The sequence below is a fragment of the Pyricularia pennisetigena genome, assembly GCF_004337985.1.
Source record: "Pyricularia pennisetigena strain Br36 chromosome 4 map unlocalized Pyricularia_pennisetigena_Br36_Scf_6, whole genome shotgun sequence".
NCBI classification, from domain to species: Eukaryota; Fungi; Ascomycota; class Sordariomycetes; order Magnaporthales; family Pyriculariaceae; genus Pyricularia; species Pyricularia pennisetigena.
The window spans coordinates 1,595,922-1,609,346 of record NW_021940918.1 but is presented as its reverse complement, the minus strand read 5'-3'; the positions used below and the strand labels follow the sequence as shown (position 1 = coordinate 1,609,346).

Below are 13,425 nucleotides of genomic sequence, written 5' to 3'. Positions count from 1 at the left end.
TTTCAAAAGACCACATGGTTGCTGTTACTCGCTGAGATTATCAAGTACAGTAAGTAAAGTAGCTTGGCTGGGCGTGGTGACATCCGAGCTTATATTTCTTCGTCAAATCCCGAGCCTCTTTCAGGGCATCAGCACTGTTTTAGTCACTGTGCTCGGTTTTTACCAAGGATATCTAACTCTCGTAGAGGCGCAGAACCCTGATGGCGTTTTCGCCCATGACTCCAGCAGCCGCCGTCGATCCACTACCCAACGCCTTGTCAACGGCTTCAGCATTGAGCCCTACGCTCTCCCATGCGCCATCTTCGTCACTGGTCAGCGGCGGAAAGAAGGGATGGTCGGTTCCAAACATCAGCCTGTCCACGCCGCTCGCGTCTATGGCCGCCTTTAGCCCGACTTCGGAGTAGATCACGGCGTCGAGATAGACCTGATTCTTGAGCACATCCCAAATCGTCCGGCGGCCCGATCCTGGCCCGCCCGCCTTGCCCTCCCTCATCAGATGACCATCGTGAAGTATGCAGCTCTCGATCCTGCCAGCCAGGAAGGGGAGCGTGCCGCCGCTGTGAGCTAGGAGCATCTTCAGGCTGGGGACGCGGTCAAACACACCCGCCAGGTACATGCGCGCGACAGCAATGGTCGTCTCCATTGGAAAACCAAGTGCGAGAGGGAGTACGTGGCCGTATTCGGAGCTTGCCCTTGGGCCCCAGACGTCGTTTGGAAGGCCGTAGTGAGGGTGAAGAAACACCATGAGCTGGGCTGCGCCCAAAGCATCGAATATAGGCAGCAAGTCGGGGTCATCAAGACCCTTCCCTAGGCCCGAAGTGCCCAAGATCACTCCACGGCAGTACTTCAACGACCTGACGTGGGATATGGATGCGAGGATGGTGTCCAGGGGTGCCGTCAGGGGCAACGTCGCAAAGAAAAAGAGGCGGCCTGGATGCTGGCTGCACATTGAGTTGAACTCATTGTTGATCGACTCCCCGATTGAGCCAGCCTCAGGCGGGTCAAGGAAGTCAAGCCATGGGTTTGCCAGAGATATAACTGATATGTCGATCTTGTGCGTGTTCATAAAGTGAATCTTTTGTTCGAGTGACGCATAGTGTTTTGTCAAGGGCCGGCCTGGTGGGTGTGCATGCTTGTCGGGAGCATCACTTGAGGCGGCATTGTTCAGAGATTCCACTTCTGCCGCAAGTAATATGAGCCTCGGGTCTTGAGTAGGGTCGAAAGTGCGGACTAGGGGAATGGTCTGCCTGGTCTTCAAGATGTCGACATATGAGGGAGGGTACATATGAGTGTGTATATCAACAATACGGTTTGAGGACGCCATGGTGTGTATGTTTGGTTGGTTCTCACTCGACACGTTGGGATAAATTGAAAGGTCCTTGAAGAAATTCAACGCCAAGTGTTAAGTGTGAACTGAAACAAATATCAAGCTGATGCTGGACTTAGAGCCCTCGAGTGTGTTGTACCGTGGAGTCAAGACTTTCCAATAACACCAGACTCCATCTAATTTACCCCTCTATGTCGTATACAAAAGGCTCCCGAGCCGGCCACAGATAGCTGATAGCAAATAGACAACTTGTGCCTAGTACATTTAATACTACTATGTAATTAGCACTGCGTAGGAGAAATAGCCCCGTACCCCGCAGTATCCCGCCCCCCACTAAAGGGGCCGAATAGGTTGTCCTAGGCAAATTGTATCTCGGCAGGTGCAGACGAGTGGATGCTTGCATACACACAAGGAAGGTGACAGTTTATAGTTAAAAGGGGCTCAGGGCGAGATAGCTGGAGCCCAACCCCCTCCAAATCGGCCCATACTGGCGCATGCAGCTTGGAGATAACCAAGAGATGGAGGGCCCAGCTCCCGAACTGCCACCATCTGAAGGGTATGACCATGAAACAGCCCTAGAAAGCAGTCAAGATAACCCTGCGTTTGAATATCAGCTGATCGCTGCCTTACAATCGCTAGCCAGCAAAAGACTATTTCAATAAGATTAAAACAACAAGAGTGGGAAACGGCCAACTTTTGTTCAACGAATAGCGACATAAGTGTTTTTTTTTTTTTTTTTTACGCTCGTCGACTTGAGGAATTTCGACCCATCCTAATAGTTAACAATGGAAAAGGCAGCAGTGTCGGCCGAGGGCCTTGTCATACCAGTATGTAGTCCCCCTCATCCCGCTTTTGAACATAACAAACGAAGACTTATTGACGAATTTAACCAAAAATCAGCTCATCGACTTTTCAAAGTTTCTTAACGGCGATGATGCACAAAGAAAGGAAACCGCCAAGGCCATCCTTCATGGCTTTCAAACGGCTGGTTTCATTTACCTCAAGAACCTGCCCATAGAGCCTGAGGTCATGTCGCATGTCTTCTCCACGTCGGCCAAGTTCTTCACCATCCCGCTCGAGGCAAAGATGGACCTCGCTTGGACGACTCCGGCGAGCAACCGAGGATACTCAGCGCCCGGCAGGGAGAAGGTGACCCAGTTGGCCGACGTTGAAGAGGTCAAAAAGCTAAAGGACGGGAATCCTGACATGAAGGAGAGCTTTGAAATTGGCCGCGAAGGAGTCCTCGAATACCCGAACCAATGGCCCAAGGACGACACCGAGGCCACGTCTGAGTTCAAGCCGACAATGCTCGACTTTTTCGACCGATGCAAGGCCATCCACGTCGAGGTCATGCGGGCCATCGCTGTAGGCATGGGTCTCGAGGAAGCGAGCTATTTTGACCGCTTTGTCGACGCGGGTGACAACACCCTTCGACTGCTGCACTACCCGGCAGTCGACCGCAATGTGTTCCAGATCAACCCGGGCCAGGTCCGTGCCGGCGAGCACTCTGATTATGGATCCATCACCCTCCTTTTCCAAGACGCGAGGGGTGGCTTGCAGGTCAAGGGGCCAAACGGTGCGTTTGTGGATGCCACCCCGATCCCTGGAACCTGTGTTGTCAATGCCGGCGACCTGCTTGCTCGCTGGAGCAACGACACCATCAAGAGCACCATCCACCGTGTAGTTGAGCCACCTTCAGGCGAAGGTGATGTGTACCCGCCTAGGTACAGCATTGCGTGAGTCAATTCTTTTTTTTTTTTTTTCCTTCTTCTTCTTCTGTTTCCCCCAAATATTTAAACATACGTCTCGAGTATTTCCAGGCTTAGGCAACTGACTGGTGAATTCTCGGGCAGTTATTTCTGCAATCCTAACAGCGATGCGTTCATTGAGACCATCCCAGGAACCTACCAGACGGAAGCGGAGAAGAAGTATGAGGGTATCAACAGCGGTAAATATCTTGAACAGCGGCTGGCAGCAACTTACTGAGCCTAGAGCCAGGTAGTGAACGCAAAGGCTGTCTGGCTATTTTACAAGTCACTGCTTCGACAGAGAGCATGATAAATAAAAGAAAATATGATGGGAGAAATTCAAAGATATCTTTGCTGATCTACATAAGTGAGACAGAGAGATTTTATACCAAGCTCATTTCACGCTCTGGAGCCAGTCGTAGGGATGTACAGCTTCTGGGGAGGCCTAATCAAACCAGAGGTTGTATTGTGTTGGTTTGAGCAGTTGGCCTATCTATCTAGCTGGGTGACATTGGTGGATCGGTGGGAGAGACCCCACTAGTGATGCGATGATGCTAAGGCGCACTGTCCACTCACTAGAAACCGCTTGGGCGCGAACATAGTGTAGTATCGATAACAAATTGCTGACCACACGTCACGGAACGAACGGTCGATTGTCATACGCGGCACCTCAAGTGACCTCCCATCACCATTAAACATAGCAAAACCGCCTCGAATTGTGCCCTGCCCCAGTCGCAATCATGGCAGACAAATCAGCGGACCTCGTTGCGTACGCAAAGGAGATTGCCCCGACGACGGACCTCTTCTCGATCCTCGGCGTGGACGCGACGTCGACCAACGACGAGATCCACCGCGCCTGGCGCCGCACCGGTCTCAAGTACCACCCGGACAAGGCGGGAGATGCCTACGACCCGGAAAAGTACGAGGGCATCACGCGCGCCCGCGATGTGCTCCTCGACCCGGCCGCTCGCGAGGCCTACGACCGCGCCCGCGCCGCCGCCCTCGAGAACCAGCGCCGCAAGGACGAGATGTCGGCCGGGCGCCGGCGCATGATCGAGGAGCTCGAGGCGGCCGAGAGGGCGGCGAGGAGCCAAGGCGGACTGGGAGGACAGCAGCAGCAGCAGCAGCAGCAGCAGGAGTCGGAAAAGCTGTCGGCAGAGGAGGCGCGCCAGAGGCAGGAGGCCATGCGGGCCTGGGAGGAAGTCAAGAGGAAGAGGCGGGAGGCAGAGGAGAGCGAGAGGCTGGCCGCTTCTGAGAAGGAGATGAAGAGCCGGGCTGAGGACGCCGAGCGGGACGCGCGGGAGGCTGCGATCGAGCAGAAGCTCAGGGAGAACGCCGAGAAGAAGGCGGCCAAGGCGAGGAGAAAGGCGGAGAAGGATGGCGTGCCATTACCAACACAGCCCGATTTGCCCCTGTCGGGCAAGGAACAGGGTCCAGACGACGCAATGGCTGCTGTTCGGCAGACGGTTGCGGATGCCACAAAGACCGCAATACTTGCCAGGGAATCTGGCTCACCAGCTTTGGAGGAGAATCTTGCCTCGTCGATCGAGAAGACAAGAGACTCTGCAAAAGCAGCAAACTCGCTGGTCATGGCCATGAGTAAGGAGCCGGCGGCCGCGCATACAAATGCCAGTAGAGGATATGGTCCTTGGTCAACCACAAAAGCCAAGGCGGCTGCCTACCAGACTTGGCGGGACGCTACAGCCGCGTTTTTGAGTGCACATCCAGTGGATGGCCAGCAAGACTCGGCATATTCGAGGGAGAACTTGCTGGCAGCAACCGAAAAGACATTGCAGTCAGCGCAAAAAACAGAGCAGTGGCTTCGGGAGGCTTTACAAGGATAGACAGGCGCATGATACCCAAAATAAATAAACAAATATGATACCCCAGGCAAATGAGAGCCGGATAGCTTTGTGCAGTGTTTTTTTTTTTTTTATTTTTTTTTTTTTTTTACACAACCAGCATTTGGCTGCTTCTTGCCCCATCGTACAGTGTACATATACATCAGTCGCGAGACTTTTTATACAGAATCAGTGACCAGCAGTCTGAAGAGCCAACCCCTGCCTCAACCAGTCCGGCACAAACGCTTTCACCTTGAAAGATGACCCACCACTGCCGCCTTCCTCCTCAGTCTTGGGCGTCAAGACAAACTCATCGTTGCCCGACTCCAGTGTCGCAGCAGGTGTCGCGGCAGGCTCCCCGGGCAGAGTCAAATCCGTCATGATCTCCAGTCTACAAAGTGCCAGTCCGATGTTGCCGACCCCGGAAAGCCACTTGCCCGTACTACGGCCCTTCTTTGCGGCGCGCCCGATACTCGTCTCAGGCGGCACAGCTTCGGCAGTCACGGGGCCATCGTGCTTGTACTCCAGGCGCTCGGGAGCCTCAGACTGGTCATAGAGCACACACGGGAGGATGCGCTTGCGCACGACTCCGCGGTGCCGCGTGCGGATCGTCAGTTCTTGCCCGACGTAGCAGCCCTTGCGGAAGTCGATAGCGCCCGTGACGTCCATGTTGCTCTCGGCGGGGAGGGCATGCTCGCGCAGAATCTCGGCCTGCCCTTCGGCCACTCCCTGAAGGTACCTCCGGATACGGTAGCTCGTCTCGGGGGTCTGGTCGAGATCCAGCTGGGGCGTCTGCGCATGGTCCCCGGACGTGAGAATGCGGTAGCCCAGCTTTGGCGAGCGAGGATCTCTCAGGGGGGCCGTCATGCCGACCGAGAATGAAAAATCGGTCTTGGAATCATCCCAAACCTGCCAAACAGTGGCTTCCCCGTCGTCTAGAAGCCGCAGGTTAAGCTTTGCTCTGAGCTTGTAGCGCTTGATATGGCGCGTCAGACGCTCTGCCTCGGTGGCGTCAACCTCGATAAGGAACCCTCCGCCATCTTTGCTGGCATCAGGATAAATAAAGACGTCATGCAGCACACGCCCCTGGGCGTTGAGGAAAGCCGTGTAGAACCCGGTCTTGTTGTTGTTGTTGTTTATGATGTTGGCGGTCACGACGCCCTGTAGGTATTTGGCAGCATCGGGGCCAGATACCGATATTAGACGACGGGACTTGAGGGCAGTGAACCCCGCATTCGGAGGTGGAGGTGGTGGTGGTCGGGGAGAAGCAGACGTGCTCGAGGACCGACGCGACAGACAGCTGCTACAGACGAAGCCCGAGGTTGGACGCGTCGCGTGCCGTAGCAGGTGGCGAGTCGCTGATCTAGAGGCTTGCATGGTATGTAAAGCTAGATTCAAGTCTTTTGCTGTACAAGGCCTCCCCAGTTTCTTTTCTGTGCTTGAGAAAACAACAGACACTTGACCAGCCGATACAGCCGCCTGTGGTAGCTGCGGCCGATGACGTAAAATCACGGCAGCATTATCAAATTTGCTGCGTGGGCTGGGGAGTGCAAAGTTGATGGAACCGACAAGGATCGGCCCAAAACGATCTTAACTCCGAGGTTAACTATTTAGATTAGATCGGACCTGACAGATGCATCTTGCCCCACCCAGCGTTACTACCTACCATTGAGAGAACAAGGTGCTCGCAACTTTTTTACCATACAATTACATCCTGTGGGATATCAAGGAATTGATTTTGGCGTCCACGATCCGATTGATTTCAAAGTAAATTTTAGGCAAGTATGAAAAACTAACAAATCCCGAGTGCAGCAGCTGCTCGTGAATAACACCGGAGCCACGAAGGTATTTTAGAAGCCGACTGAGGAACCATGGTTGCCATTACAGAGCAACGTACACAGGTACTACTACTACTACTACTGCCGTGGAAGTGAACATGGGGCCGGCTGCCGAACACCGGACCCAATAATGTTTCCGAATGTATCGGGAGGAGGAAGTTTTTAGCAGTTGTCCGAAGTTAGGCACACTCCGCAATCGGTCGCGGGGAGTTGTCACCCAGGCCCTCTCTAATGCGCTTTTGACACCACATGAGAAAGGTCAATGCTGTGAGCTTGGATTTTGCGGATACGGAGTCCGCGGGTAATGTGGGCTTAGCACTAGCAACTCTCTTTCACACTCCAAACTTTAGCGTGCATGATACTGTAGTTGGTGGGGGAGGCAGGCATTTGACACCAGAGCACAGAACTTCACCCCGCAAGTCTGAGCAAAACGGTTGGTCGCAGTCCGGTGAAGCATCACTTGACCGCTGATGTTAAGGTCACTCACCACTAAACTAAGCCATTGTGTCTTAGGATGCACACATCTGAGCCCGAGAAGAGCCACACAACACCAAAGGAGGCGAGGGCCTTGACACGGACGCTTGTGAAGGAAAAGGCTTGATGGACTATACTCGGCAGCTACCCCATTGAATTAGCCACCAAAATCCGACTCCTCCCTTGCCCATCTCAAGGTCCAGCGATGCGTGCGCCACTACTTTTTTATGGGGGGGCGGTATGTGTAGCGAAGATGGCGCTCAAGGGCTGCCAAGCTGGACGAGCTCATCTTGGCTCAATGCGGACGTTGTTGAGATTTCAATAGTAGGCAGACCGTCTAGGTCTCGTTTCGCCCTTTGGCGTCTTTTTTCTTTCTTTCTTACTTTTCTTCCATCTTACCGCCAACTGTCGGTGCGTGAGGCGCGATAACTGCGGCTTGCCGGTTGGTCGACTTGCTTCGTTCTTCATGTATACCTAGGTATGTATCCCTGCGCTGATGACTTGTCCGCTGCGCCAAGGTCACGGCAGATGCCGTATACTGTAGACCAGGTTTTGCTCCTCACTGCAGAAGTCTTGAGTGGCTGCTCGCTCGACGAGCCTTGAGTTTTAGGCCTTCTTCACTTGACACCGTACACCCAACTTACTGTACGCAGTAGGATCGCTTGGTCTGAAACTGCCACTATGCACTATGTATTGGCAGTGGCGGCAACGGTTCCACATCTGTATTGCACCACAAATAATACATACAGTTCGTGTTTCGTCCATTCGGGTCGGCAGCAAACAACTCGCAAACTGCGGAGTAACTTTAGAAAAAAGCTGGTGACGGATGGATGACCCTAGCTTTTGGCCACAAAGGGATTCAGGTAGCATTCAAGGGATGAAACCAAATCCCGCGCCGGCAGATCGATCAATGATGTACTCCCACGTGCATCGCGCATTCGCGTATCAAATCAGTTGCGAAGTCCGCCCTTCAGGTTATCTATTCCGTATCTTATCAGCACGATCTTCAAGAGAATACGCTACCCGCCCTTTGATCCTCGGGTATTGTGCGATCCGTCTTCATACCGCCAACGCTAGGCAGAAAAAGCCAAGTAACCAACTTGTTTTTTCGGGGAATAGCCGTAAAAAAAATTAGAAAAAAATCCAGCGGTACGGATGCGTTCCGTCTTGTCTTTTTTTTTTTTTTTTTTTTTTTTTTTTTTTGCCATCGAGTCAACTAGCGGTTCCCGATGGTCTGGGCCTTTGCAGAAGGGCGGACGCAAGGTCATAGAGTATTAGTCACAACTACCCTTCGTCTTTTTTTTTCTCTTTTTTTCATGTTGTGGATGCTTGTTTGAACATAGCCGGTATTCTTTGCTTGCATTTGGTGGGCCGAACCTGCAAGGACAAGGTCCAACATGCACCCAGTCTGAGTTTCTATTAATCACTAATTACTTGGTACGCAGGACAAACGTACCCACCAACGGGCAAAATACTTTTTTGGAACGAAGAACGAGTTCATCGCTCCATTCCGCATGGTTTTGCCTGTTTTGGTTGTGTACGGAAAGGATAGACATACCCAATACGGGTGACCCAGTCCGTGTTCAGTGGAGGATTTTTGTGCAGGAGGTTGATCAAGGTTCGCTCGCAATCGTGCACATTTATGTTTTTTTTTTTTTTTTTCAACCAAACTTACGTGTTCCTTGCGTCGCCGTTGGTTGGGTTGCATGTCCAAACGTCCGTTGGTCGGCCGAAACATCCTTTCTGGCTCGGCAAGTGGGGATTTAGATGTTCAGTGGAGTTCTTCGTCGGCGGTAGTCAAAAGATCCCAGACTCGGACCTGACGCTGTTCCGCACTTGGCAGTCTAGATTGTACTGTACTGTATGAATGCCCTGCGCTCTTTCGTCGCCAGCCTTTTCCCACTTGGTGACCTGCCAAGAGTCTGGACCGGGCATCTGAACCAGCAAAGCAAAAAATGCTGTAAACTACCAAGTCTACTTAGTCATAAATTCTGGAGTCCTGTTTAGGCAAAAGAACACAACTGCATTTTTTGAGTCCTATGATGATATTGGCCTCGTGAAGAATTGTTGTTTTGGGTTGTTTGTGCCGAAAAAAAGAAAAAAGAAAAAAAAAAAACTCATCTCGTCTAATGTATTCCTAGTCATCCCAGGAACCAACGTGGACAGTCTGAGTCGAGGTTGGGAGACGAGAGTCAAGAGGAGGCAAAGGGGGAAAAAAGAAAAGGAAAAATATAAAAATAAAAATAAAAAATCCCCCAAGTCAGCTGAGCAATCATAATGGGGACAGTCAAGATGAACTTGCCAAGCTTGACCCGTCGGATTTTTCGCCCTTTTTTCGGGGCCGACCAAGACGCCAAAGGACTGGTACTTGCTACGTCCCACCTTGCTTGGGCTGTGGGGCGCGACTTGGCAAAAGGCCATGGCATTCAAAGTGCTTATTACATCGCAAGGCACAGTCATGTCAGTTCCTATTAATTACAGGAGTAAGTTGTAAGGCCCCCTTGGGCGGAGCGAAAGAATCTTACAAAGCGTGACAGGGGGTGGGTGGTTGACTGTGCCCGACGCAAAGATATTACAGTAAAGGCCCATTGACATGGGTACAAAGGATAAAAAAAAGAGGCAAAGAAAAAAAAAAAAAGACAGGAGGGAAAATTCCCCCGGCCTGGGTATGATTCACACTACCCATCTATCTCATTGTGGTAATTGAGTCGCATCGGGGATCTGCGGAACTCCACCGACGTCGGCGCCGCTCAGATCTCAGTACGGAGCAATCAGGTGGTATGTAAAGTGGTACGTACCTAGGTACCTTCAAGCGAGCTAGACAAGCTAGATAGCTTGTGATCGCTTCTCATTTGAGACACAAAGCCCGACGCACTAGGGGTATACATGAGTTGTGAAGCTTCGGCCGTCTTGTTTCGGTTCCGTTATTTGAGGTGCATCGCAACTATCAGTCACAAGTCTGATTGGGAACGGAGGTGAGAGTGTCATGAATGAATCTTCTGTTATTAATGATTTGCAAGCTGCGAGAATCTGTATGCGCTATCGTCATCATGACACATGTATAGGTCCCTATGCATGATTCGATCTCCCCTCATTGAATTGCATTGCAATCCAGATTAAACACAATAAAAATGAGCTCGCATGCTTATAGTAGCGGAGAGTGTGTCTTATCAGATCCAAAAGAGGATCGAGATAAACAAAACAAAAAAACTTGGTTGGGTATTGCAAAAAGCAGAGTCCATCGCTGATATCCCATATCAAATGATTTTTTTATAACGCCATGCCTTGGAAAATAAAACAAGAATAAAGAGGGTGCATCGAAAATGCACTCTCAGTAGACCGATATGGCTGAGATCAGCCCAGCAGGATTCCTTGGGGGTATGTAGTACCCCTCGCTGTAGAATCCTTGTCCGGTTGGGGATGTCGGTGGTGATTGCGTTTCTTGTTGTTGCTTGGCCTCCTCCTTCTCGTTGAATGCAGGCAGGGTGGCCGTTTCTGGTGACGGCGGCATAGACTCGTCCTCTGATATGTCCGAGTCGTCCTCATCCAGGTCGGGCGGCGGTGGTGGTGAAGCCGAGTGTGATGGTGACCTGGTCAAGGACAGGTGCTCGTAGTCCTCCTCATCGTCGTCAAAGTATTCGTTGTCTTGTGTTGCCATGGAAGCGGCGGCAGCCTTATTGACAGCAGATGATACCCTGGTCAGGGAGACAATGTCTGCCATCTCGACGTCCTCCTCGTCGTCGTCAAATTCACTCTCCTCATCCGAAGAGTCTGATGCTGCGTCATCGGCCTCCCAGTCATCCTCGGGCTCCTCGACGACGCTGTCTGCCCATTGCACCCTCCTCTCTGCGTTCTTGGGTGTTGTGCTGGCTCGGACGGACTGGTTGAACCACGACTCCTGTTCACGCTCGGCGTCGGCGAGCTCCATCATGAGGGCGTCGAGCAGGTTGGCGCTGCCGACGAGCTTGCGGAGGTTGTGATCGGGGCGCTGAGCTTCGGAGGAGAGCTTGGCCCGGGCCTTGTGGGCCAGGTAGTATGTCTGTGTGATGCTCATGGTCTTTCTCCTGAACGGTGATGCAAGTAGTGGAGATGCTGGCCTGGCGGTGGGTTGTTGTTGCGAGTTTGGTAAAGTTGTTTGAATTGTTGTGGAAACCATTGTGAGATGCCTCGGGCAGAAAAGAACTTTTTTTTCTTCAAATAGTGGCAGTAGAGGTAGCTTAGTATGATAGCGTAATTTTTCTGGGGCCGATTGTGCAACTTCGATGATGAGTCAAAGAAGGCGCCAGGTCGAGATGCAATTTGCAGGGGTGTTGGCGTTTGGGCTGCTTTAATGGAATGGCCCGTTTTCGGCAAGGGAGGGGCAGCAGCGAATGGTACTTGAGACTGCAGCGATGGTAGAAAATGGGTCCAGGCTAGGCTTTCAGGCAGCAGACAGTTGCAAGCAAGCTTGGCGAAGGAAAACAATGACTCTTTTCAAAGTTAAGTTAACAGGCCTCGATGTTCACGGTATTCGTCAAGTGGGCGACTGTTGCTTTGGTTGGTGCTTGAGTAATTTCAATGCAAACAGACGATGGTATCCCCAGACGGGGGCGAGGCACTATTCTTGTATCTAAGGGCTGCGTCTAACACGGCTGACCGTATTTTGTAAAAAGGCATGGATTAATCACGGAAGTAAGTCGCTATGCCCATGGCCCACCCATGCTTGCATCAGCAGACGCGAGATTCTACGCAGCTGACAAACCTAAGCGGTGTCCCGGAACATTGGCACACCCCCCTTTGGGGTCCCACCTTGGCCCTAGGCACTTGGCGGGAAAGTAAGCCCCCGTGCTGCCCTGCCTCTCTCTGACTTACGAACAGACTTAGTATTAGTAGGGGGTACTTACTCTAGGCTCAGGTACCTTGTATAAACTGTCGTACCTAGGTCCGCTTGCGGGTCGGCAAACGGAGTTTTCGGACTAGCGAGGTACCTCCGTCTTGTCTCCAGGCACCAACACTTTGTTTTGTCATCCCAACCAGTGCACACCCCTCTCTGCCAGGCCAGTGGTTGGTGGTACGTACACGCCAGCTAGCAATCCTTAGCGGGCCTCGGTGGTTGCGCAAAAACCCGCTTGGCTCCGAGAGATGGCCATGGAGACTTTTCGGCATGCGAGCGGCGCGATGCTATGGGAATGATATTGTACGGAAGACTCGTTATGACTTTTTCTCTTCACATTACTTGTTGGGCGAAAGTCAATTCTTGTTGAGTATGAATAATATCACTCGCCATGGCCAATTTGCACCGAGTCAACCCTTACCTCGACAGGTCTATAAGAAACATACAGTGACTGGTAACGACGTCTTTTAGCCCAGCACATTCCGTCTGTGGCTTTTTGCCACGACAATTTACGAATATGTCAATTAACCCCCTCTCCTTTGTCTGTTACACTAATGGTAGCGTAGCTCCCACAGACGATGCATGCAAGAGTCACACTTTGCAAAGAATCAAGCAAGTTAAATCCGGCCCTCGATCGGCCCCGGATGTCGATTAGGGCCTGCTCAAAGTGAATCATTCTTGCGTTATTGTCATGCCCAGCCTCAATCCATTTCCCAATGCGGCACGCCGCCCGGGTCAAGTCTATGCGGCTTACACAGATGTTTACTGTTTCCCCTCTTCTCCAGCACCGCCAATGGGCCCAATCCCGGTGTACCTTGCCAAGCCATGCCATCTCGAAAAGGGGGGGCTCGTTCGTTTGTGTAAGCAGCTCTGATTTGTGATGAACCCCAGATTCATAAGCCTTTGGACTTAATTTTGCTTTCGCCCAAATGTGACTCTTTCCAATCCCGCTCCATGTCTTTCTGAACTATTCTAATCTATGTGGGGTCCTTTATTTTTTTCTATCTGATTCCTTGGGTTGTGATCTCAATTACGCGTGTCCACCCCGTCATCTCTAAGCGGACACGGGATTTGAAAAATGCTATCGCCGGGTCAATTCTAGAATTAATGTTCATCGATGTTTCCGGGGAGTCGGGATTTTGTAACTCTCATCGCCGCCTTACATCCGTCCATTCCATTCGGGACGCCGATGTGCCCTCATCATGTCGCCTAGATTTTAATTCGCTGAATTGTATTTCAAACAAACTCCATTAGGTCATTATTGCCCTGCCAACCATCATCAATTGTGGTTCCGGAAAGTTCCTTTGGCGCATGAAATTCACGT

The 13,425-nt window shown here is 51.7% G+C and overlaps 6 protein-coding genes across 6 annotated transcripts; 2 read left to right on the top strand and 4 right to left on the bottom strand.

The window, feature by feature from the left end:
- Positions 1 to 172: 172 nt before the first annotated feature.
- On the bottom strand, positions 173 to 1,324 carry PpBr36_06082 (uncharacterized protein; the record flags this gene model as incomplete). The annotated part of the gene is made up of 1 exon (XM_029893229.1): positions 173 to 1,324. One exon carries the CDS (start codon positions 1,322 to 1,324, stop codon positions 173 to 175), a length of 1,152 nt encoding a protein of 383 aa, XP_029745968.1.
- A 788-nt stretch (positions 1,325 to 2,112) lies between these two features.
- Positions 2,113 to 3,313, top strand: PpBr36_06081 (uncharacterized protein; the record flags this gene model as incomplete). Its single annotated transcript, XM_029893228.1, has 3 exons — positions 2,113 to 2,154; positions 2,228 to 3,063; positions 3,181 to 3,313. The coding sequence occupies 3 exons, from the start codon at positions 2,113 to 2,115 to the stop codon at positions 3,311 to 3,313; spliced, it is 1,011 nt and encodes a 336-aa protein (XP_029746365.1).
- Positions 3,314 to 3,815: 502 nt separating this feature from the next.
- PpBr36_06080 (uncharacterized protein) lies at positions 3,816 to 4,919 on the top strand (the record flags this gene model as incomplete). Its single annotated transcript, XM_029893227.1, has 1 exon — positions 3,816 to 4,919. One exon carries the CDS (start codon positions 3,816 to 3,818, stop codon positions 4,917 to 4,919), a length of 1,104 nt encoding a protein of 367 aa, XP_029746364.1.
- A 186-nt stretch (positions 4,920 to 5,105) lies between these two features.
- PpBr36_06079 (uncharacterized protein) lies at positions 5,106 to 6,293 on the bottom strand (the record flags this gene model as incomplete). The annotated part of the gene is made up of 1 exon (XM_029893226.1): positions 5,106 to 6,293. The coding sequence occupies one exon, from the start codon at positions 6,291 to 6,293 to the stop codon at positions 5,106 to 5,108; it is 1,188 nt and encodes a 395-aa protein (XP_029746292.1).
- A 2,361-nt stretch (positions 6,294 to 8,654) lies between these two features.
- PpBr36_06078 (uncharacterized protein) lies at positions 8,655 to 8,966 on the bottom strand (the record flags this gene model as incomplete). The annotated part of the gene is made up of 1 exon (XM_029893225.1): positions 8,655 to 8,966. One exon carries the CDS (start codon positions 8,964 to 8,966, stop codon positions 8,655 to 8,657), a length of 312 nt encoding a protein of 103 aa, XP_029746302.1.
- Positions 8,967 to 10,559: 1,593 nt separating this feature from the next.
- On the bottom strand, positions 10,560 to 11,384 carry PpBr36_06077 (uncharacterized protein; the record flags this gene model as incomplete). Its single annotated transcript, XM_029893224.1, has 1 exon — positions 10,560 to 11,384. The coding sequence occupies one exon, from the start codon at positions 11,382 to 11,384 to the stop codon at positions 10,560 to 10,562; it is 825 nt and encodes a 274-aa protein (XP_029745896.1).
- Positions 11,385 to 13,425: the final 2,041 nt, after the last annotated feature.